The 22,877-nt window shown below is 38.0% G+C and overlaps 2 protein-coding genes across 8 annotated transcripts; one reads left to right on the plus strand and one right to left on the minus strand.

The window, feature by feature from the left end:
• The first annotated feature begins 444 nt into the window (after positions 1-444).
• FKBP7 (FKBP prolyl isomerase 7) lies at positions 445-12,412 on the plus strand. Of its 6 annotated transcripts, XM_019460856.2 has the most exons (5): positions 445-778; positions 1,470-2,012; positions 3,330-3,481; positions 8,255-8,388; positions 12,088-12,412. In XM_019460856.2, exons 2-5 carry the CDS (start codon positions 1,804-1,806, stop codon positions 12,247-12,249), a joined length of 657 nt encoding a protein of 218 aa, XP_019316401.1. In that variant the 5' UTR covers positions 445-778; positions 1,470-1,803; the 3' UTR covers positions 12,250-12,412. The 6 variants fall into 6 exon arrangements, 4 of the variants coding, with proteins under 4 accessions (XP_019316401.1, XP_019316407.1, XP_019316416.2 ...); XM_019460862.2 differs by lacking the exon at positions 445-778 and having other exon boundaries at positions 857-2,012; positions 8,258-8,388; XM_019460871.2 differs by lacking the exons at positions 445-778; positions 12,088-12,412 and adding an exon at positions 9,452-10,732 and having other exon boundaries at positions 859-2,012.
• A 2,198-nt stretch (positions 12,413-14,610) lies between these two features.
• PJVK (pejvakin) lies at positions 14,611-22,644 on the minus strand. Of its 2 annotated transcripts, none has more exons than XM_053907351.1 (6): positions 21,283-22,644; positions 19,623-19,818; positions 18,932-19,073; positions 17,148-17,265; positions 15,634-15,732; positions 14,611-15,418 (listed from the first exon to the last, which is right to left on the minus strand). In XM_053907351.1, the coding sequence occupies exons 3-6, from the start codon at positions 19,001-19,003 to the stop codon at positions 15,126-15,128; spliced, it is 582 nt and encodes a 193-aa protein (XP_053763326.1). In that variant the 5' UTR covers positions 19,004-19,073; positions 19,623-19,818; positions 21,283-22,644; the 3' UTR covers positions 14,611-15,125. The 2 variants fall into 2 exon arrangements, with proteins under 2 accessions (XP_053763326.1, XP_019316325.1); XM_019460780.2 differs by having other exon boundaries at positions 20,674-22,644.
• Positions 22,645-22,877: the final 233 nt, after the last annotated feature.

The following is a 22,877-nucleotide window of genomic DNA, read 5'->3' on the forward strand; positions in this document are numbered from 1 at the left end:
CTGCGCGAGGGGGCCGGCGGGCGCGGCGCACCCTTGGCCTCCCAGCCTGGGCACCTGACTCCGCCTCATTCTTCCTCTGGCCCTCGGCCGGCGGTCCCGGGGCTCCCCACATCCTCCCCGCCCCCCCAATCCCCGGAGAGGCTCGGACCGACCGTGCCCCGGGGCTAAAGCCTCCTAGGCCCGGCAGGCGGACTCCGCGGCGCGCGCAGCCCCCGGCCAACCCGAGGACTCGCTGCAGGAGCACAAAAGTCCCTACGTCTCGTAGGCCTCTCGGGTTTTCCTCAGGTCCTTCCGGTGGTGGTGTTTCAGGAGAATAAAAGATTACCCGTTTATGTTTCCCCCGTACCCTCCTCACATTCAGGGGGCCCAAGAAACTATCTCCTAGTTAGGCAGTGTGGCGCTGAAAATCCTCCGGCAAGGAACCGCGAGGGGCCCCAAGGGGAACTGTCACCACGCTGACAATTAACCTTAGCCACTACTTCATTTAGAATATAAAACATGGAACCGAACTTTGGAATTTATTTTATTCTAGAAATAAGGGCTTTCCCCTAGCTTTTATGATTTTTAAAAAATCCTGTTTGGAAATGATCATCTTACGTAATGACAATAATTCAGGTTTACTAAATGCTGGATCTTTAAGCAAAGCAAGCTCAGTGCTGCAGTTTTGCTTAGCATCACCAAATAGAGTAACACCTCTCTTTCCCGAACCGAATCCAGGCCTGTGCTGAAGCTTTTCTGATTTGGGTAAAAAGTCTTTGGGTATTCACTTGGAAATAAGGTGAGTTGTTGGATGGATGGATGGATGGATGGATGTGTAATAAATCGAATATAGTTACATGTTAACGATAGACTCCAAGTGGTGGTTGGAAGGCCGCGGCGATGAGGTAATAAAATTCAATATTTCTGTATGTTTGGAAGTTTTTCATCCTAAAATGTTTGGGGGTGGGATGAAGGGTGGTTTTGTGTCAGACTTGGTCAAATCCCTGCTGCGTATTAGGTTTTGGGGGGAAAAGCCGAATACTCAAATTACGTCATTTTCTCATCTGTGTGCCGTGGATGGTAAGAAAAGGGTCACCATCGAGAGTTTTCCTCAACTCCCCCGAGCCCTCATATAAACGGCGGCCCCCGAGTGGTGGGGGAAAGAAGCGCAAACTAGCAGCCCCGCCCAAACCGCGGGAGTTGACTCCTGGGAAACTCATCTAAAGGGGCGGGGAGCAGCGGGACCTTTCTTGACTCGCGACCAGGTGGCGGTCAGATTGTGTGAGGCTTAGCCTGGAACCTCTTAAGGCATGGCTCCACCCCGAGAAGGTGCTTTCAAGGACACCGCAGAAGCAGACTGCCTCGCCATATGCCCGCTGTTCCCCAGGGGTCTGAGGAGAAACCTTTTAATTCCAAAAATGACAGCCGTATTCTCTAACTACAACATTCCACTCGTAGGCTGTTTATTTCTTTTGCCGGTTTCATTTTAGGAAGTGCGAGCATTACTACATAACTCTGAGGAAACCGGCTGTAAAATTTGCATATTTAACGAGAAGCGGTGCAAGTGCTCAGTACTGCTTCAACGACTGATGACAGCCATCTAAAGCGCCGGGTACCAGAGGGATAGGACCTAGCCGGACGGAAGAAAATTCTGAGGCTAAGCGCGCAGCCCGGGGGGGGCGGGGCCATCGGCCGTCCCGCCCCCGGCCCTTTGTGACGTAGAACAATGCCTGCCACGAGTCGGAACTGGGCTGCCTTTGCCTCTGGAAGTAAGTGACACGCGTGAAGGAACGCAGTTGTCATCTGGGGCCAATTTCAGGAATCATGCAGTTTTTATTCAGGTTAATCGTTTTCTTTTATGTATGGGGCATTTTGGGGGCTCAGGGACAAAAGGAAGAGGAAAGCACAGAGGAAGTGAAAATAGAAGTTGTGCATCGTCCAGAAAACTGTTCCAAGACAAGCAAGAAGGGAGACCTGCTAAATGCCCATTACGACGGCTACTTGGCTAAAGACGGTTCGAAATTCTACTGCAGGTAGGAAATGCTGTGAACTACTCCCGCATCCAGTTCATACATGAAAACTAGCCTCCCTCTCTACCAACCAGAAGCCTAAGTGGTTGGTTGATTGGTTTGTTCTTGTAACAGTAAGGTTTGAGCCTTGTATTCCCGGGGCGGGGGGGGGGGGGGGGGGTGAGGGGGGGGGATTCCTACTGATATGCCTTAGTTCCCTATTGAACTATTACTTTTTAAATTGATAATGTTGGCCCAAGAGATTATCGGAAATACACTACCTCCAGACACCGACCCCCGCCCCCACCCCTGGGATCTATAGAACTCAGTTATGGAGCTGTCTGTAAGGATGTTCACTTTTTTTTTTTTTTTTTTCCTCCGTATATTGGAGTCTCCTTACAGAGTATTAGGTAGGGTAGTTTAAGTGATTTTAACTGGCCTTCAGAGGCACGACACTTAGAGGCTGAGAGCCACTTTGCAACTGTATTAAAAAACCACCACAACAATAACCTTCCCTGGTGTCTTCTGGGCCCTGTGTTCTCCCACCTCCTCCCTCATCCCGCCACTGCCTACTCTGATTTAATTGATCATTTATTACTCAGAAGGAGAATGGCTTTTCTTCATCTGTGCTATTATCCTATGAAGATAGGGTTGGAGAAAGTTCTTAGTACTTAGAAGAAAATAGATTGGGGCGCCTGGGTGGCTCAATTGGTTAAGCATCCAACTTGGGCTCAGGTCATGATCTGGCGGTTCCTGAGTTCAAGCCCCGTGTCAGGCTCTGTGCTGATAGCTCAGAACCTGGAGCCTGCTTCAGATTCTGTGTCTCCCTCTATCTGGCCTTCCTCTGCTCACACTCTGTGTATATCTCTTTCTCAAAAATAAAATAAATATTAGAAGAAAATAGATAAATTTAATAAGTAAAGATACAAATTTTAATTTTTGTTCAAATGACTTTTTGAGGCTAAACCTGTACCGTCATTTTTAGAACAAACTCAGAAAGTTTAAATGAGTTATTTGGACAAGCCATGCAGCTAGTTAGTGGCCAGAGACCCATTAAAAAAGTAACTGTTGAATCATTTCTGCAAAGATGGCAATAAAAAAGATGAGATGGTTCCTAATGACTAGCTTTGGGCAAATCATACTTCTTTCTGGCTGTTATGAAAGAAGTTTGAGCCAAACACTCCACCAGGGGGTTCAGAATGAGTGTTAATATGGGAAAAGAGTCAGAGAGGACTCCTATTTTAAATTATAACTAAGCGTCCAGATGTATTTTAAAGTTTGATTTCACTGATCTTAAAATCAGTTTACCTAAGTGTTGTTTTTTGTTTTTTTTTACTATAGCCGCACACAAAATGAAGGCCACCCCAAATGGTTTGTTCTTGGTGTTGGGCAAGTCATAAAAGGCCTAGACATTGCGATGATGGATATGTGCCCTGGAGAGAAGCGAAAAGTGATTATACCCCCTTCATTTGCATATGGAAAGGAAGGTTATGGTAAAGTATTTTAATATTTATATCTTTAAGTTATATTTAAAAATAAATCCCAGCTAAAAAATAAATAAATCATAGCTTTGGGTATATATATCCAAAAGAATTGAAAGCAGGGTCTAGAAGAGATATTTGTATACTCATGTTCATAGCAGCACCATTCACAGTAGCCAAAAAGTAGAAATAACCCATATCCATCGACAGATGAATGGATAAACAACATATATACACATGCAGTGGAATATTATTCAGCCTTAAAAAGGTAGGAAATTCTGATACATGCTACAACATGGATGAACCTTGAGTACATTATACTAAGCCAATCACAAAAACAAATATTGTATGATTGCACTTATATGAGGTACATGGAATAGTCAACTTCAAAGAAGGAGCTGAGAAGAGGGTGGAATAGGGAGTTGTTGTTTAATGGATGTAAAGTTTGAGCTTTGCAAGATGAAATAGTTCTGGAGATTGGTTGCACAGCAATGTGAATGTATTTAACTGTACTGAACCTAAAATGGTTACAGTGGTAACTATTTGTTACATGTATATCCCACAATTAAAAACTTTTGAATCACTAAAACAAACAAATATAACATCACAGGGGAAATATTTACAGAACTGTTGGGTCCGATAAACTTTAGCTGTATCTAGTACAGGCCAGCTTGGTCCCCACTTTTTACATAGAATGAAAATAAGACATTGTTGGGAGACAGATCTCTGGCGAGTTCTTTCCCTCACATAATGGCAGTACTTATAATGATCCTGTATATTCTATAGGCTCTGCCTTTGTCATTTTTATGTATTTTAGTATATGTTATTTTATTATTACATAAATGTCTATAGTATATGCCTTTGGTAAGCAGTACCAAAGTCAAATTCATAAAACTCAGGAAACTGAAACATGATTTTAGAGTAAAAGGACAGTACTAGAACATAGAAAAAAAGAACATCTGAATATAACGACTGTCAATCACTGGTACCCAAATTCAGGTGAAGCCTTGAAATGTAGAAGAAATGAACTGCTTGCTTCAATATCTTATTTGAAATCTCACAATTAGACCTGAGAACCTGGGTAGAGCTGGTAAATGGGGAAAATGTTTGCAACTATTATGAAGACTCTTACTAACGAATAATAAAAATGACCTAGCCCTAGAAATGGATAGGTTCATAAACAAACAGCCCACTAACAAAAAAATACAAATAACCTGTAAATCTATGACAGTACTTAGTTTCATTAATAATTAAAGGGAAATTAAAACAAAGTGATTCACCATTTTCACTCATCAGATTATCAAAGGCATAAAAGTTGGCACAGGTATGGAAACACCAGCAGTCTCATGCCTTATTGCTGGGAATATAAATCATGTGACCTTGCTAGCAATTTCTATCAAAATTTAAAAGCACATATCCTCTGACCCAATAGCTCCATTTATAGAAATGTACACAAAGGTATATATAAAAAACCATTCATACAGACTTTTATTCGGTAGCAAAAGACTGGAAACTACCTGAGTATCCATTAATAAGGAATTATTTTAGTTAAATTATGGCATATCTATACAATGGATTATGATTCAGCCAGTAAAAAGAATGCAGTAGAGCCATATGTATTAGTATGTTAAAAATAAAATGGGATACAATGTATTCATGCAACAAGCATTTCTTGAGCATCAACTGCCAGGGCCAGTTCTAGGCACTGAGCATAAGGCAACATACATAGAAGAAACAATTTCCTATACTCAAAGAGCTTACATGTGAGGGGGGCGTTTTCACATATGCATCATGTATCTACACAGATTATATGTGGAAGGATACACAGTCATCTGACGACATTAAGTGTTCCTGAGAAGGAAACCTGAGGGTCAAGGATGACGAGATTTCTTCTTACCCTGTAGTATGTTGTACTATTTAAATTTTTTACCATGCGTATGTATCAATTTTTCGAAAATTAATCTTTTAAATTAATAAAATTAAAGGTGGAGCTAAATAAAGAGGGACAGTTTTTAAAAGGGGAAAATGGTCAGCTTGGCAGAGGCAGTTTTTACTTTGCATTCTCAGTTAGGTCCTTGCTCCCTGTTGCTGTGTAAAGACTAGGAAGACAGAATCATTCCTTCCTCAGGCTATTTAGGACACTTGCTAACCCCACCTACTTAAAATACTTAGTATATAATGAAAGTCATTAAAGATTAGTTTTCTACGATGAGATATTGTCATTACTCCCAAATATTTCATCGAAATGGCACAACCTCTTTGAGGCTGTTTGGTTACCTCATTAATAGTAGTAATTCCCTCACCTCTTTCCAGTAAGAGCAGGGGATCACTGCACCGAATTGGACTAGAAAGAGGTTAGTAGTGCAAGGCCGACCCAGACTTAAAACTCCTAGAGACAGTTCCATGTAACTCCAACTTCATTTTCGATGCTTTTGGCCAATCATTTGGTCCCATCAAAATAGCTCCCATGGAACCACAATTTATATATCCTGTTTTTAGTCATAGAGGAATCTGGGAGAGGGAGAGAAAAAAAAAAAATTGGAGATAAATTAAATTGAATGCAATACTTGTCCAAAATTATTGTCATAGGTCAAGGCCAATTCGAGGCAAAATGATATAGGCAGAGTATGCCTTTCAGACTCTTTAATCTCATTTTAACCACATCCCTCATCAATAGGTGCTCATCCATCCTATTGAGCCCCCTTACCCCTCAGCAAATGACCACTTAGGTTTCCTTTTCTGAAACTAATTTATGCTTAACTATGAATGACTACCCTGGCTGCCTAAGCTATGAATAAACCAGACCCCTGCTGTAGAGATACACAAGTTTAACTTTGAAGAAGTTAGTTCATATTTAATTTGAGGTTTCTCCAATACACATACAAATGATGAATCTCGTTAGTAACACCACCAACACTTTTGTTTTACACATAAGGAAACTGAGGCCCAACAAAAGTATGTTCTTTGGAGCATACTTAACTGCTGGTTACCTGCCAAATATGTAGGATTAGACTACTTAAAAGATGTAGTGAAGATGTAAGTAACTGCTTAACAAACAACTTCTTGATCAAATAAGCTTTTTAAAAGAAGTTATTACTCAGGGCGCCTGGGTGGCTCAGTCGGTTAAGCAGCCGACTTCGGCTCAGGTCATGATCTCGCGGTCCGTGAGTTCGAGCCCCGCGTCGGGCTCTGTGCTCACAGCTCAGAGCCTGGACCCTGTTTCAGATTCTGTGTCTCCCTCTCTCTGACCCTCCCCCCGTTCATGCTCTGTCTCTCTGTCTCAAAAATAAATAAACATTAAAACAAATTTTTTTTAAATAAATAAAATAAGTTATTACTCATTTTTAAGTTACTTGCATAAGTTACTTATGTTACTAACACCAGCTATAACTTTATTTTAGGTAGTACTTGAAGAAGGCTTTCCTCTGCACGGTATCCTTGCTTCATGTCACAGAGCACCCTTGCATGTCTTGAAATGCATGTGACTTTTTAGTACTTTAATTAACAGTACATGTGGTATGTATAGATTCTTTACATTAACTCCTGTGTCTTTGATTTGCTTCTCTAAATACAAGTCATTCTATAGCAAACTTACCTTTTTCATTTTCTCTTCTTTCTGCTCTAATTTCTTTGTAAGAGAAAACCTGATTGGCAATATTTTCTGCTTTTACAGCAGAACTATTCAGAAACTTCATATGTACGTGCAATATTTTTTCTTAAGTTGAATTTGTGTTTGAGGTTATCTTTAATTATTATGATTAGTTATTTTCCTGTCATAAGGAGATTATAACTGGACAGAATAGGAATGGATTTTGTAAAACTGATCATTGAATTAATCTGTAGCTCTTTTACTCTAATGTCAGGTATGTGATATATTGCATGGGACTTCATTAGTCACATGATGATGCAGAGGTAGATTTTTCTATGTCTTGGCTTTGAAGGTGACTGATTCACTTCTTTTGGCTATAACTTTCAAGTTCTTTTCTCTTTGGGTTATATAAATACTTTAGCAAGAATTCTTCACTGTTTCATTAAAGAAATCACTATTTCCTTCAAAGAACAAATAGCCATTTTAAAAATAAACCAGAGGGATCATTCATTCAACAAATATTTGAGTGCCTATAATGGATGAGACCCTGGTAGACTCTGGAATATCCTGGTGACACAAGCTAACTGCTGCCTCTTAGCAAGTCATTTCAGTAGGTTATTTTTATGAAACAGTCATCTGAAATAGCCCATAGGTTGTTAAAATCATCTGTGATATCAGTTAATAGGTTAACTTTATTAAAGAGAACTACTCAACTTAATACTTAAAATTCTTTATTATGATTAGAAATTGTTTCATAAAATTGTTACTGGATTATTCTGTCATTGCACTTATGTTTTGATGTCTGTAAAGGGGTGGAAAGATAAGTCTATGGAAAAATGTTTTATTTATGCTTTCAAATAACTATACAATATCATTTTTTAAAAGATTACTGGTTTACACTTTGAAATTTTTCTGCCCATTTACTTCTTCTCTGCACCAGCTCCCTCCTGTATAATGATGGGGTAAATTAATAAAAATTACACAATCTATATTTTAATTTAACCAGGAAATAAGGGCCCATGAGGTCCTTAGAACTGATTTGGTTTAAAACATGGAAAATACCTCCTTAAAAGTAAGCCAAGTAGGTAGTTTTTATAAATATGAAATAATATAATCATGATGTTATAATGGCTACTTGTGAATAAATATGTGAACTTTATCTTCATCAGTTAAACTGTTAAAAATTATACCTTTAGCAGAAGGCAAGATTCCACCTGATGCAACATTGATTTTTGAGATTGAACTTTATGCTGTGACCAAAGGACCACGAAGCATTGAAACATTTAAACAGATAGACATGGACAATGATAGGCAACTCTCTAAAACTGAGGTAATTCAAACTAAGTTCCACGTGTACAGTCTCATTTTTTTAATCACAATTTAAAGACATCCATGTTACAGCTGTTATTTTTTAGCTCTACTAAGTATGGGCTGATTACATTGCTTTTAATAGAGCTGATTACTAAGGGGCCACTGGGTTGCTCAGTTGGTTAAGTGTCCAACTTTTGATTTCAGCTCAGGTCACGATCTCACAGTTCGTGGGTTTGAGCACCACATGGGGCTCCGTGCTGACAGAGGGGAACCTACTTGGGATTCTCTCTCTCCCTTTCTCTCTGTCCCTCCCCTGCTCTCTCTCTCTCAAAATAAATAAACTTTGAAACAAAATAGAGCTGGTTACTAAAAAATCTAAGCTCCAAGAAGAAAATGTGCTTTTTGAGTATAAAACTTGTAACTGAGTCATCCTGTTCAGCTGCCTTTCTCCCTGCCAGAGGGTCATTAAAATACCAAGCTAATTTCTACAGGGCATCCCCAGTTTCTAGACTACAGGAACAAATCTCGTTCAAACACCACCATAGGAATTTGGAACAGGGCAAATAATTTCCACCTCACAGGATTGTGGGGATTACAGGAAATTCTGAAAAGGGCTAGCAAGCATCATCTTTATGACAACTTACGAGGTAGACACCTGTCATTATCTCTATTTAGAGAAGGGGGAAATGATGTTGAGGAACTGGCTAAGGTCACGCCACTGTAAATGACTTCATCAGATTGCAGCTCAGCAGTCTGGCTCCATTTCTGTGCTCTTAACCATGGCCTACCCTGCCTCTTTCAGGGAATTTCCAGCACAGATGTTTCAGGGCTAGTGTTTGTACTCTTGAAGACTGGTGCCTTACCTAGTCTCACTGACTATACCCTTTTGCCTTAAATTGAGTAACCCAATTGTCTGCCCTCTTGTTTGAAAACAGTTTAACAGGCATGGCTCTACCACCTAAGTGATAAAAGGTACCTGAGTCATTGATTTCAGGAGACAAGTAAGCCCCCTTTCTCGGGTTTTGTTTTTTTCCTCTCCATCCCTAGTCCTTCCCCCACCCTGATGCTACTTCCTCCTCCAGGGTATTAGTAAGGACCTTCTCCTGAAGGTCCTTTGCTGCTCACCAGTGGAAGAGGAATATGTGAATGTGAACATACCCCATTCCTGAAGAAGGAGGACAATTAGAGGGCTGGAAAATTCATCCCAGTATGTGCTTTGCGTTGACTCTGTATGACTTGTAGAGTGAACAGCAGCAGATGAATTCACATGGGACCCAAGAGCTCAGCCTATGCACACAGACCATTCATTATCAACTGCATCCAAAAAGGCATGTTCTGCGGTATGAACACTCCCTCAGGAGACCTTATCAGATCTTTAGTTTTTTCGGGAAAATAAAAGTAGAGAAAGTCCAAAAACAGTGACCTGCTTAGCTACCATCTGCCCAGATGTCTCTCAGGTGTCGGCTGCATTATCACTAGATGGTCAGAGTGATTTTCACATGCTTGAATAACAATAGCTATCTTTTATTGACATCTATAAATATTACTCTAATCCTTACATCAATCCTACCATAAAGGTACTGTTTCCCTCCTTCTACAGATGACAGAATTGAGGTTCAAAGACGTTAAGTTACCTGTTCAAGACCACACAGCCAGTATATGACAAAACCAGGATTTGAAATATGAACTAAAAGAAACTTCCTCCCTTCATCATCAGATTGTGTCAATTATTTCCTTAGTATAAGGTGGGAGAGAAGGGGAATACACTACATTAAGGTTATGTTCTTACCCACTGCCATTTTGTACCTCTCCACTACAGTGTACTAGAAAAGTACATTTTGAGGGTCAGTATATTTACTTAGAAACTGAGGAAGATTTGAGGTTCTTTAAAATTCTTTTCACCTTCATAGGATTGCTGAGGCTCAACTGGAATAAAAATGTATCTCCCTCAATAGGACTTAAGTCCCATTTGAGAACAGTTTATATATACTTCATTAAGATCCATTGATCATTCTAAAATAAAGTCTACTCATGATGGATTGAGTTGGGATCTGTATTGCTAAATACCTCTCAGAGTTCAACTTTAGCTTTCAAAAATAGTCTTTCCTCTAAAATGCCCAGCCTTGGGATGCCTGGGTGGCTCAGTGGGTTAAATGCCTGACTTCAGCTCAGGTCATGATCTCATGGTTCATGAGTTCAAGCCCCTCATCGGGCTTTGTGCTGACAGCTTAGAGCCTGTAGCCTGCTAAGGATTCTGTGTCTCCCTCTGTCTCTGCCCCTCCCTTGCTCATGCTCTGTGTCTGTCTCAAAAATAAACATTAAATTTTTTTCTAAAGTGCCCAGCCTTACTGAACATTATCTCCAGATTATTGCCTTGCTGAACATTATCTCCAGATTATTACACACTGCTTTCTATAGTTATTACATAAATTAGCCCTTGCCAGTGGAAATATAATTGAGTCACATATATAATTTATTTTTTCTGAGTTTATTTTGAAAGACAGCTTGGGGTGGGGGGGAGGGTGGGCAGGGAGACAGTGAGAGAGGAAGAGAGAGAATCCCAAGCAGGCTCCACACCGTTAGTGCACAACCCAACGTGGGGCTAGATCCCATGAACTGTGAGATCATGACCTGAACCAAGATTAAGAGTGGTATGCTTAACCGACTGAGCCACCTGTGTGCCACAAGTCATGTACATAATTTAAACACTTTTAGTAGCCACATCTTAAAAAACAAAAATAAACAGGTGAAATTAATTTTAATAGTATGTTTTGTCACTCAGTATATCTAAAATATTTCCACTTCAACATGAAATCAAAAATAATCAGTGAGATATTTTTTGTTGTCTTCAAAATTTGTTGTGTATTTTACCCTTATAGTAGTAGCATATCTCAATTTGATCTAGCCACATTTCAAGTGCTTAGTAGTCACATGTGGCTAATAGAAATGTCATATTATACAGAGAAAGAATACTTAAGAATACCTTTTCTTAAGGGGCACCTGGGTGGCTCAGTCAGTTGAGTGTTCAACTGTTGATTTCGGCTCAGGTCATGATCTCATGGTTCATGAGATCGAACCCCATGTCACCTCCATGCTGTCAGTGTGGAGCCTGCTTGGGATATTCTCTCTCCCTCTCTCTCTGCCCCTCCCCTGCTCATGTGCTCTCTCTCTCTCTCTCTCTCAAAATAAACATAGAAAAAAAAAGAATATCTGTTCTTTATTTGACATTATTATATAGAGATTATCATATGGATTTGAAGGAGAGTTATAGAAGCATAGAAAATTAAGAAAATTAAATTTTATTTCAAAAATTATGGTTGAGTTTTATTGATAATAGAATATATTCATTAATTTTAGAGATTATAAAAATGCCAATTTGGATTTTATTCACTAATAGAAATCCTTAAGGATGATTTTCCTTTCATAATGTGGACAGTGTAGATTACTAGAAAACACTTAAGTTTCAACAAAATTCATTTCCGATGTTAATCTTTGAGTATGTACAACTAACATCTATAACCTCAGGGGAAGCTAATTTGAAGATGTTTCTTTTCAGAAAATTGCTTTAAAGGTGAAAAAATAAAACCTCAAATAGCTTTTAACAATTTTTTATCACTTATTATAAGTAGATTTCAGTTTCCTTATGTAAACATTTCCTTAAAGTTACTGGATATTTACTGTGGTACTTTTTTATTAAAGACATATTTTGGCCCTCTAGATAAATAATTACCTGAAAAGGGAATTTGAAAAAGATGAGAAGCCTCGTGACCAGTCATATCAGAATGCAGTTTTAGAAGATATTTTTAAGAAGAATGATCATGATGGTGATGGCTTCATTTCTTCCAAGGAATACAATGTATATCAACATGATGAACTATAGTGTATTTTATTTCTAAATTTTCTTAGCTACTTACTGTACTTTATATATAAAAGAGTTACTTTTCTAGAACTTGTATTTTCTGTTTTCCCTCCATTAGAACATATTTTGATCCCCTCAATACATGTAATTTTGGCATAATAAATGTGTTATTTTGCAGATTTAACTTTCAGGAAAGATAATTGTGTTTCCGGTTGCTTTATCCTGTGAACACGAATAGTGGCACCATGAAATAGACCTCTTCATTCCAGTAGGCAGTTCTCCCCCTTCAGGAGATAGGAGAACACCTATGTCAAAATCGATGAGGTTCTTCCCAGTTCTAACTTTAATAACATGTATACATATCCAATTTTTAAAATATTCAATAAGGACCCAGGAATTAACATTTCACTTGCTGATACATTTCATAGCATTACAAATGAAAGGATAATATAAAAATGACAGGACTAGGGCGCCTGGGTGGCTCAGTCGGTTAAGCAACCGGCTTCAGCTCAGGGCATGATCTTGCTGTTTGTGAGTTCGAGCCCTGTGTTGGGCTCTGTGCTGACAGCTCAGAGCCTGCTGCAGATCCTGACTCCCTCTCTCTGCCCCTCCCCTGCTCGCACTCTCTCTCAAAAATAAATAAACATTTAAAAAAATTTTTTTAAATGACAGGACTGAACAAATCTTCCTTTGGTATGCATATAGGAAAATATTACTTGTACAATTCTGTCCCACAGAGAGCCTTAACACCGTCGCTGTACTCCTTGGTGCAAGCTCTGGCCTTGGGTCATTATTCCAGTGGGGAATGTTTAAAGATATTTGATCAGACCAAAGACTTTGTGTCTCTTATAGCAGACAAAATAAAGTCTATACTGCTCTGAGTCTGTACTTTTTCAGACATCATTATAAATGTGTTATTTCCTCTGGCCTCCTGTAGGCCTTTAGATCTATCATCCCTAATGTTTTGTCTTGATAGTCTTAAATTGATGCCATGGCATCTAGTTTCCAGTTCCCTTTCTCTATGTGTCTCTATCCTATGTCAGTCACTTCATTTTACAATGTTCTTGTTATTGATCATGAATGAGCATTACAAACTCCTATGCCATCAAATTTTTGAAAATGTGTAGAATTTATTTTACACATAAGGATATGTGAGGATATCAAATGAGGATACAAATGGGAACATACACTGCCATGGCAATTCCGTGTCACAGTCAAATCATGACATCCAATTTGTTGAGAACAGGAGGTAAGAGATGCTGTAGAAGATCACACTGGTGCCAAAGAAAGGGCACATTATTTATCGGAACATGTAAGGTTTTGCCTACTGCATATGTAGGAAGGTATGGTCAGGAAATAAATAGCTCTGCTCAAGACATGTGAGTTCAAAACAAAGCTTTTTCCATTTTCTGAAACTTGCCCTTTCCAAACCATCGATACACTGCCAGAAATTCTATTACCTAAAAGTGCAGGGGTAACACAAAAACCACCAGATTAATGGATATCACAGATCCATAGCACTGAGTTTGACACTTCATAAAACCAAAACATTCACTATCTTTTTTTCCTCCCAGTTCTTCATGCCTGTACCCAGTTTTGTAAACTCTTTACTTGCTAATCGCGAATTCTTGTTCTTTGACTTCCCTCAGGAAAACCTCCATTGGAAATGACTCCCATTATCTGTATCCATACAAAAAAAGTCACTAGAATATTTTGCCATCAGTATACTCGTATTTGCACTTGACTCATATTCTGCTCAAAACAAAAATACTGTGGAAGGAAGATATACAAGGAAATCATCCCTTTATACAAACTATTCACAATTCTATCCTGTCCCATTGTTTTCAAAGTGCTTTTAAACTTATGTTTTTAAAATTTATAGATGATATTAAATGAAGATTGATTCAAAAACCCTAGTCACATTTAAATAAACAGTAACATTTTAATCATTCTACGTGCAGACAGGCATCAGATGTTTTATATTTTCATGATTGTTTTATGCTTTCACAGGCATATACGAGTAGATACCTAGTATCACTACATTTTGAGTTCTAGAATTTTAATATCACTTTTGCAATTATTTTAATAAGGGTGTCGAGTAAATTAATAATTTAGGTTGTCTGTGTATGAAAAATTTCAGATGTCTTACAGAGTAGATGAAAATGAGCTCTCAGAACTAAATATGTTAAATATTTTAAACATTTTCAAAGGCAAAAGATAAAGGTGTCCTAGTTGCCTTAACTATTTTTTTTTTCTAGCTGCCTTACCTTGACAGCAGTGAGTTTTTATAAAGACAAAACTAGGGAGCATGTGTATGATACAGGACAGCAGCCCATTACCACTAACAGTCTCCCTGTTAACTGTGTACACAAAACCCCACACTGAGCTCAGTGTGCTTTTAATTTGATACCGCAATTAAATATTTAGGATTACATTAAATTATTAACACATTTTTCTCATTTTACCAGACCTAAGGCAGTGGGTAAGGCACCATAAAGTCACCACATTTAACCTCTTGTCATTCTTAAATGTTGACTTAAAAGCCAATTAAAACCAAAATTGATATTGAGAAAAATCGCTGTGTAAAGTTAAGATGATAGACTGAATTCCCAAGTATACTTCTAAAGTAACTGGCAGATTTTATGAAGGAATCGCTATGTTTTGAATATTTAAACCTTTTTCACATAAACAATATTAACCTTTATGGCAATTTATAGGATAGAAACTATTATCTTCCCTTTTATCACTGAAGAAAATGATGCCCAAACAGGTTAATTTCTCTTTCCTCTCCCTCTTTACTTTGCCACAATTCATCAAAGCAAACCTAGAAAATTTTGGAAAGGTGTGTGGCACAGGTGCACCTAAAACACTAGCAAGTTACGTTCATTATTTTTGTTTTATTTCATCCTCTTGTGCCAAACATCAAAACAAGGAACTGCATGAAGTCTCACATACTTCTGCCCATCGACGGAGCACTGAAAGCACCCATAAACTGTCTCCCTTTTGAAGTTCCCCATTCCACAGAGTATGCAAGGTCCTTTTGGAATGTTGTGATTAAGTAAGTTAACTCGGATATGAGTCCCTTCTTTGAGAGAAATATCAGTCATGCCGAGAGGTTTGTCATAGTAGTCAGAAAAAAGATCATCTAAGTAAAGCTGTGAACGAGAAATGGCATCCATCACTCTTCTATCTAAAAGCACAAAAACAGAAATGTGTTACAGGTCAAATAAAAAATATATAACCAAAGTGCATTTATAAATACGTGAATCTAAACCATCAGTCATGAAATGATTTTACTTTTAGATTGTAATTCTTCCTTAGCAGACAGGAGTACTGAACAGATAAACTCAAGTGTTAATCTGAGAAGGAAAAAAAAAAAATTGAAATACTTTTCAACAGACATACTTCTCTCAAATAGTATATTCCTCAATCTGTAGAGCAGCGCAAACGTTGCAGTTTCTTCCCTTTCAAAACCTCCTTTTGACACTGAAGTGACACAAAGGTCTGTAAGAAAATTTTTTGATGTTATTACTGGAACAACTCACATTTTATTGGGAGTTTTAGTTGTGGTTGATGAATTCTGGCACATGTCATTCACTGTATTTTTTAAGTTAAATTTTCTATATTTTTGGAAAAGCTAACATTCACATGGTACAAAATCCAGAGAACAAAAGGGGGATACAGTGATGAGTTTCCATCTAGTCTGGATCCCAGCCTCAGTTTTCCACCTCAGAAGTAACCACTGTTAAATTTCTTGAGTATACTTCCACAAATACTCCATATATTTTACAAGCATAAAGGAATATATACGTATGTATGTATGCACATAAAATTATTTAGGCTCAAATAGTTAAACACTACACACATTTATTTAAAATATCTCTTAGGATTCCATGTCAGGTGCCCTAGTGCTACGTCATTCTTCTTAATGGCTTCATAATGTTCTGTATTGTGGATATGCATCATTATTAAACTAGTTATTGATCGTAGATCTTAAGGGTATTTCCAATCTTTTGCTATTACAAATTGAATATCCTTATACTCATATCACTTTGCATATGTATATCTGTAGGATAAATTCCTAAAAGTGTAGGATATGCACATTTTACATTTTAATGGATATATCAGTTCTATCAGTTGACACTGCTCCTAACAATCACAATAACTGTAAAAACCTACATCTGAAGCATCCCAAATAGGCTGTAAGTAGCATGTTTTGTCACATTTCTGGATTCCCTATTCCCTCTTCCCACAGAACTGCAAAAACAAAAACAGGTCTACAAATGTTTATAAATTACCATGGTTAGGGGGCTCCCTCACCTAGTGCTTTGAGCTGGTTGGCCCCCTAATCTTAAAGACCTGTGAAATTTAGCGGTCTACAGTGAACTGCACTGAGGTATCATATAAGGTATATAAAGTACTGTATAAAGTATATAAAGACAATTTTAAGGTAAGTATTTGTATTAAAGTTATTTTTTAGAGAGAGTCGGGGTGAAGCTGGTCTATGGTAGGTAAAACTGAAAAGAATTTGTCTTTGGGTACCCTAGTTTGGGCACTGACCCCTGCGGGCATCTTGCCTACCCACTCCTCTATTTGCCATCATCAAAAACTACCTATTAGAAGGTCATTTATTATCTCTCTATGTAACTCAAGGAATACTTTGCCAATGGCATTGCACTTGAGCTCTTATCTATAATTGCAAGTTGGGTGGCGGGGTGTCTACAGCTTTCACCAGGCAGAAAAGAGGTAGTGGGTGAATATAGACAGAGGGTCTTTCCCAGCTACTTTACCCAAGCATATGATTGACAGTGTTGAGAGCATCATTCTTCTACAGTCACATAGAGAATGTATGCGTGTGTTTCCCATTAAATTCTTAAAAATATAATCATTTCAGCGTTTCGTGCAAATCATTCACTTACCAAAGGCACCATCCAAGTAAACGAAGAGTTCAAAAACACTGAAAGCTATGGTTGTGTGTGCTGGAAAAACAATAGCTTTGTCCCTTCCCTTGGGATTCTGTTCATCCATAAAATGAAACTATAGTAAATAAATAAATAACATTATTAAGGAGCACAACACATAAAGACAGCTTCTTGGAGAAAGAAAACAGTTCATACAATCCTACCATTAAGACAAAAACTAATTATTTGGCAATCAAAAAGAATGACTCTTGCCATTTGCAACTACGTGGATGGAACTAGAGGGTATTATGCTAAGCAAAATTAGTCAAGAAAAAGACATGTATCATATGACTTCACTCATGAGGACTTTAAGGTACAAAACAGATGAACATAAGGGAAGGGAAGCAAAAATAATATAAAAACAGGGAGGGGGACAAAACATAAGAGACTCTTAAATATGGAGAACAAACAGAGAGTTACTAGAGGGGTTGTGGGAGGGGGGATGGGCTAAATGGGTAAGGGGCATTAAGGAATCTACTCCTGAAATCATTGTTGCACTATATGCTAATTAATTTGGATGTAAATTCAAAAAAAATAATAATAAAATTAATAAAATAATTCAAACTTAAAAACAAATTATCCCATTGAATTTAACTGTTTATACCAGAGGTCCAAGTGGTCCAATGGGGTCTCATGATCTAGGAAATACCACTCACCACTTTCTCACTAACACTGGCACTTAGTGCTACAACAATAATGCTAACATAGAAACCTTTTCTTTTCAACCACAAACCAACTGTTTAAGTGCTACAGTTGTTTTTAGCCTACCCTGTCTATTGTTCTAAAGTCCCCAGAGTTTTCAGCAGCTTTCCAAAGCAATCATCAACTTATTTTCCAAAGTAATCTCCGACAATTAAATGTTTCAGTTTGTGCCCCTGAAATGATCCAATGTTAAACAATTCAGTAGGCAGCTAAACATAGCCACTGAACAGAACCTTTATTTGCAAAGACTTTAAAAGTTTTTCACTGACCCCTAACAATTGGTTTTAATAAAGCCAATCAAGTGTCATTATTATGTGTCATTATTATGTGAATGACAAAGACAAATAATACGGAGCTTTTTAAAAACTAAAAACAAGTTCCAAGAGGTTTTTTAAAAGTATTTAACATTGAATGAAGCATGTTTGGCCATTGACAATGTTATTTTAGAAAACTTAAAATAAAAATATAAAATCAACTTTTAGAAATTCAAGTATAAAGTACATCACTTAAAAATAAAATCAAGGGGCACCCGGATGGCTCAGTCGGTTGAGCATCTAACTTCAGCTCAGGTCATGATCTCATGGTTCATGGGTTCTAGCCCCACATCGAGCTCTCTGCTGTCAGCACAGAGCCTGCTTCAGATCCTCTGTTCCCCTCTCTACCCCTCCCCTGCTCATGCTCTCTCTGTTTCAAAAATAAACATTTTAAAAAATCATTAAAAAATAATAAAAAAATAAAATCAAGAATTCAACATAAGCATTCTTAAAACTTCATTTAAATAGCAATAGGAGAGACTTCAGTGTAAATTATTTCATAAGGATTAGTGTTTTGTTTGCATTATGTTCCACATTTAGAATCCAAATTTTCTTGGATTTTTTTAAAACTCTCAAACAAAACCATTACTGTGCAAAATCTGATATACACTTGCAGCTCTTTAATCTCAACATTTGACAAAATACACGTCTCATTAGAAATTGAGTACTATGTAAAAATTCCCATTGCAGCTTTTTAGTAAGAGAAACTTAATGAGTGTGGTTTACCCGCATGGCTTCCCCACGAATTCCAGCATGCACAGACAGCGAGCACTGTCGTGTGGTTCGAATGCTTTCCATGACCACACACAATACTGCCTTTCTGCTGCTTTTTGTCTGACGTATCAAGCTGTGGTCAAAATTAATTTTTCTGGAAAAAAAAAAAAAAGATTCACAAGAACCTGTCACATCTAATTACATATTATCAAGTACATTTTTGCTGTCATGTGTTACTCATTCCCAGTCCACCTTAACCAAAAGTAAATCCAGGCAGGTCTAATACAAATTACAAAGTATGCTCAAAAGCCATTAATGATCTGCCTCTCCTTTCTGTTTTCTTAAAACATGCTTATTATAGGATTCTGTTGGAGGAGACCCCCTTAGTATATTTGTTGCATGCAGATTAGTACATTCTTTTCATCTGATAATTTGGCACCAAAGCAATTTTGGACCAATTTAGGACCAAAGCAATTCTGTGGAACAATCAAAAATCCTGTTTAAACCAAATGATTTTGGCTATCTACCCTTATCTAAAGCCTGGATATATTGCTAATTTGTAGTATTTCAATCAAATGAAAGAATTAAATTACATTAGACAATAGATAGAACCTGAATGTTTTAAGCATTGTTTATAACGAAGTTTACATAATTACGATATTTAATGAAAACACTCAAGTACATTAAGTATTATTCTACTGACCGTGTAGTAATTTCCTTGAGTAATGTCGATACTTCCACTTCATGTTTGGTCACCACACCAAATGAAGCTTTCACTGCAACAGAATCTGATCCAGTGACATTAATCCCAACATCATTCACAATATGGTTGCCTCGCCTTCCATAGAGTGAAACATCTGATTCATCTTCATAATTCAGTAACTGATAAGATGAAATACCTTTAAGAAAAGGAAATCAATATTTTTTAAATGTCTTGAATTCATTTAATATGTTATATGTAGTAATGCATTAATTTACTATGTAAGACTTCATCACACGTTGAGAAGACACGTTACATGTTGAGAAAGGCAACGTGTCAAGCCAAGATTTAAAATAGCATTAATTTGACAACAAAAATAGAGTACTTAAAAGAGAACTCAAGTTCTTCGTTCCACCAACAGAACTCTATAAGCTTTAATATCCACAGAGTGGTTGAAAGAAAAACAAGTGTTTATAAGAAATACTTTGTCAAAATGTCAATTTGTTTTCTAAACTGTTTTAAGAAAACAGAAAGGAGAGGCAGATTGTTAATGGCTTTTGAGCATACTTTGTAATTTGTATTAGACCTGCCTGGATTTACTTTTAGTTAAGGTGGACTGGGAATGAGTAACACATGACAATAAGATACATTTCAGTTTACCAATTGCAATAACTGAGCCATAAGAAATAAATGTAAATTAGTTTCATCTCATGTGACCATGTAAATAGGCAAGTCAGATCTCATTTTATAGATGAAATCTATAATCTATTTTGTCATATTCTAAGTTGATTTGGTCAAAACAATCTATAAGATAAGTGAAATAAAATTATACAATAAAAGATTTTACAAAATATGTTGGAAAATTATTCAACCAATAAGATTTGATACTATACAAATTTTAGATATTATTAATCTTATTACTACTATCATAAGAAAAGTTGCTTTTATCAATGAAAATGTGTAAATATTACAAAATAAGTAGTACATACAACCTGTTTAGATTGTTGTAATACAGCCAATGAGCAGTCGTTCTGAAATAGACATTAAAACTTACCAGCTGAAATTTCTCTGTCTCCTAGAAGAATATCTTTCAGTGTAAAAGGTGTTGAAGTAAATTTATATCTGGGAAAGAAAAAGCATCGCTTCTTTTTTACCACCAGACTTAGAGGCTGGTATTTGTCAGCCTCACTGAGGCTTGGAACAGGAACTAATCTCCCTCCATCTCCAACTTGCTTGACAAAGCTCTTGGTAGCAGCAGCAAACATATTAATATGACATCAAAACGTCATCAACTGCAACCCTTAGATAACAAATCCATATTTTCAAAGAAAACCAGGCACAACCCTAAGCCTTCCTTGATTTTAAATATAATTAAACACATTAAAAATACAAAGCCTGGTTTCACCAAGTAGCTTACCAGTGTACAGTTCACAACACTGCCTCCCCTGGTGTGCTCAGGTAATGAATTATAGATCAACCGCGTAAAATGATATACTGAAAGCAGTCAATTTGGAATTGCGGTCTTTAAGCACTAAAATATACACAGAAAACTAATCATTTAAAAATACTACCAATGTCCTTGATGAGGGTTACTGTTGATAGTAGTTTGCCAGTTTTGAGGAAACATCTAGTCCTCTGGGAAAAAGGCAGTTTAGGCACTCACCTTAGCCCTGGACACCATTTTTAGTGGACCTAGTCCAAAGGGAATTCCTTCACAAGTTTGCCATGCCAATGTTGGCAATAGTAAGGTGCTATTTTGAATCCTTATGGTATACAGTTCACTCATTTTCTTTCTTGTATGTTACAAAACCAAGTAATTAATATAAATTCATTGAATATAGGGAAGCAACTGTATGCAGACAACTAAGAAATAACAAATGAAAGTTTATTTGTATATATGCATAAATATATGTACAAATATATACAATATATGCATAAATAACTAGAATTCTAACACGTATATAAATAACTAGAAACTACAACTTAGGGGCTTCTCACTCTGTAGCTGGCACATAGACAACTCTGAAATAGCACTGCGTTTATTTTGTTTCATCATCATTATCTGTTACTCAACCCTTAAAGAGAGCTGAATAAAGTTTGGGCTTAGGATATCATGGCGAAAAATAAGTTTTAGGAACAAATCTGAGTGCTGAAATATTGTATTGCCCTAATTTTGTGGATGTTAATATATGTTGAAATAGTGGCTATGTATATTTATGGTAAGATACTCATTAAAACCTAACAGTAGTAGTAATCGCTATACATACATATACAGAGGGGATAGTGGAAGACAGAATAGACTTAATTCAAGCCTCAAATAATATAAATCAATTTGATTAGATCCTAAACACTTTTTATTTGCTTTCAAGCATCCAGGGCTCACATGTAACCAAAAAACAAACAAAAACCCACCAAAACCAAAAAGAAAAAGTTTTTAATAATGTCCTTTTGTGTGAAAAGCATAGTGCAATCTTCAACACAGAGAAAGCACAGGGAGTCATTTCCCAAGTGCCTAGCAAACCCCTAAGCGACACTTCCACCGTCGCTCTCTGATCTCCACCAAAGGCGGTGCATCCCAGGCAATCGCAATTACGACTAGCACACAGGTGTGCAGAAACAGCATTTAATTGGAGCCCACACAAAAGCCTTCGTTTACACCTAACGGGCCTTGCTCAAATTGGTGGGCCCGCATTCCTCTCGAGACGAAAGCCTAGACACAATGGAGACTACCCGGCGGGAGGGGGTCTCCGGACATTCCTGAGAGCTCCTCCAGGCAGGCCTCGAATCGGGAGAGCCCACCGAAGCCCTCAGGGGCGGATAGACCGCGAATCGCAAGCTTAGGGGCCAGGCCCGGGGACGCTCCGTAGCAATTTTGCATTTAGAATTTTGAAATCTTTTTCATAAAGTGACGCAACCCCGATTCTTAACTTCCCCCAGCCCCACCACCAAGAATGCTGAGCTCAGTCTTCACATAGTGTGAGGCTCGCCGACCGACAAGCCGCCTCTCCGGGCCGGAAACCGCCTGTTTAAGGACACAAAACTGCGGCCTCCTCAAGGCCATGGGGGGAGCAGAGAAACGAGCACCCGGGAGCCGCGGAACTACAGCGGGGTACCGGCGGGAGCGAGCGGGACCGGGAGAGGGGCGGAGTCTGAAAGAAAAGGGGCGGGCCGGACGCCCAGGAGACCCGCGAACCGGCGGGCGGGGCCCACCTTAGAGTAAGACCCGCAGCCCAGACAGCGAGGGGGCGTGGCCGGCGC

Source organism: Panthera pardus, unplaced genomic scaffold (assembly GCF_024362965.1).
Source record: "Panthera pardus isolate Hobbes unplaced genomic scaffold, ASM2436296v1 HiC_scaffold_10, whole genome shotgun sequence".
Lineage (NCBI taxonomy): Eukaryota > Metazoa > Chordata > Mammalia > Carnivora > Felidae > Panthera > Panthera pardus.

Excerpts from the sequence above, each read along its gene's own strand:
- FKBP7 (XM_019460856.2), top strand. The coding sequence starts at position 1,804 with ATGCAGTTTTTATTCAGGTTAATCGTTTTCTTTTATGTATGGGGCATT. Across the intron at positions 2,013-3,329 it reads GGTTCGAAATTCTACTGCAG|CCGCACACAAAATGAAGGCC; the intron begins GTAGGAAATGCT and ends TTTTTACTATAG. Across the intron at positions 8,389-12,087 it reads GGCAACTCTCTAAAACTGAG|ATAAATAATTACCTGAAAAG; the intron begins GTAATTCAAACT and ends TTGGCCCTCTAG.
- PJVK (XM_019460780.2), bottom strand. The coding sequence starts at position 20,884 with ATGTTTGCTGCTGCTACCAAGAGCTTTGTCAAGCAAGTTGGAGATGGA. Across the intron at positions 19,074-19,622 it reads CTCAAGGAAATTACTACACG|AAAAATTAATTTTGACCACA; the intron begins GTCAGTAGAATA and ends TTTTTTTTCCAG. Across the intron at positions 15,733-17,147 it reads TTACTTGGATGGTGCCTTTG|ACCTTTGTGTCACTTCAGTG; the intron begins GTAAGTGAATGA and ends ATTTTCTTACAG.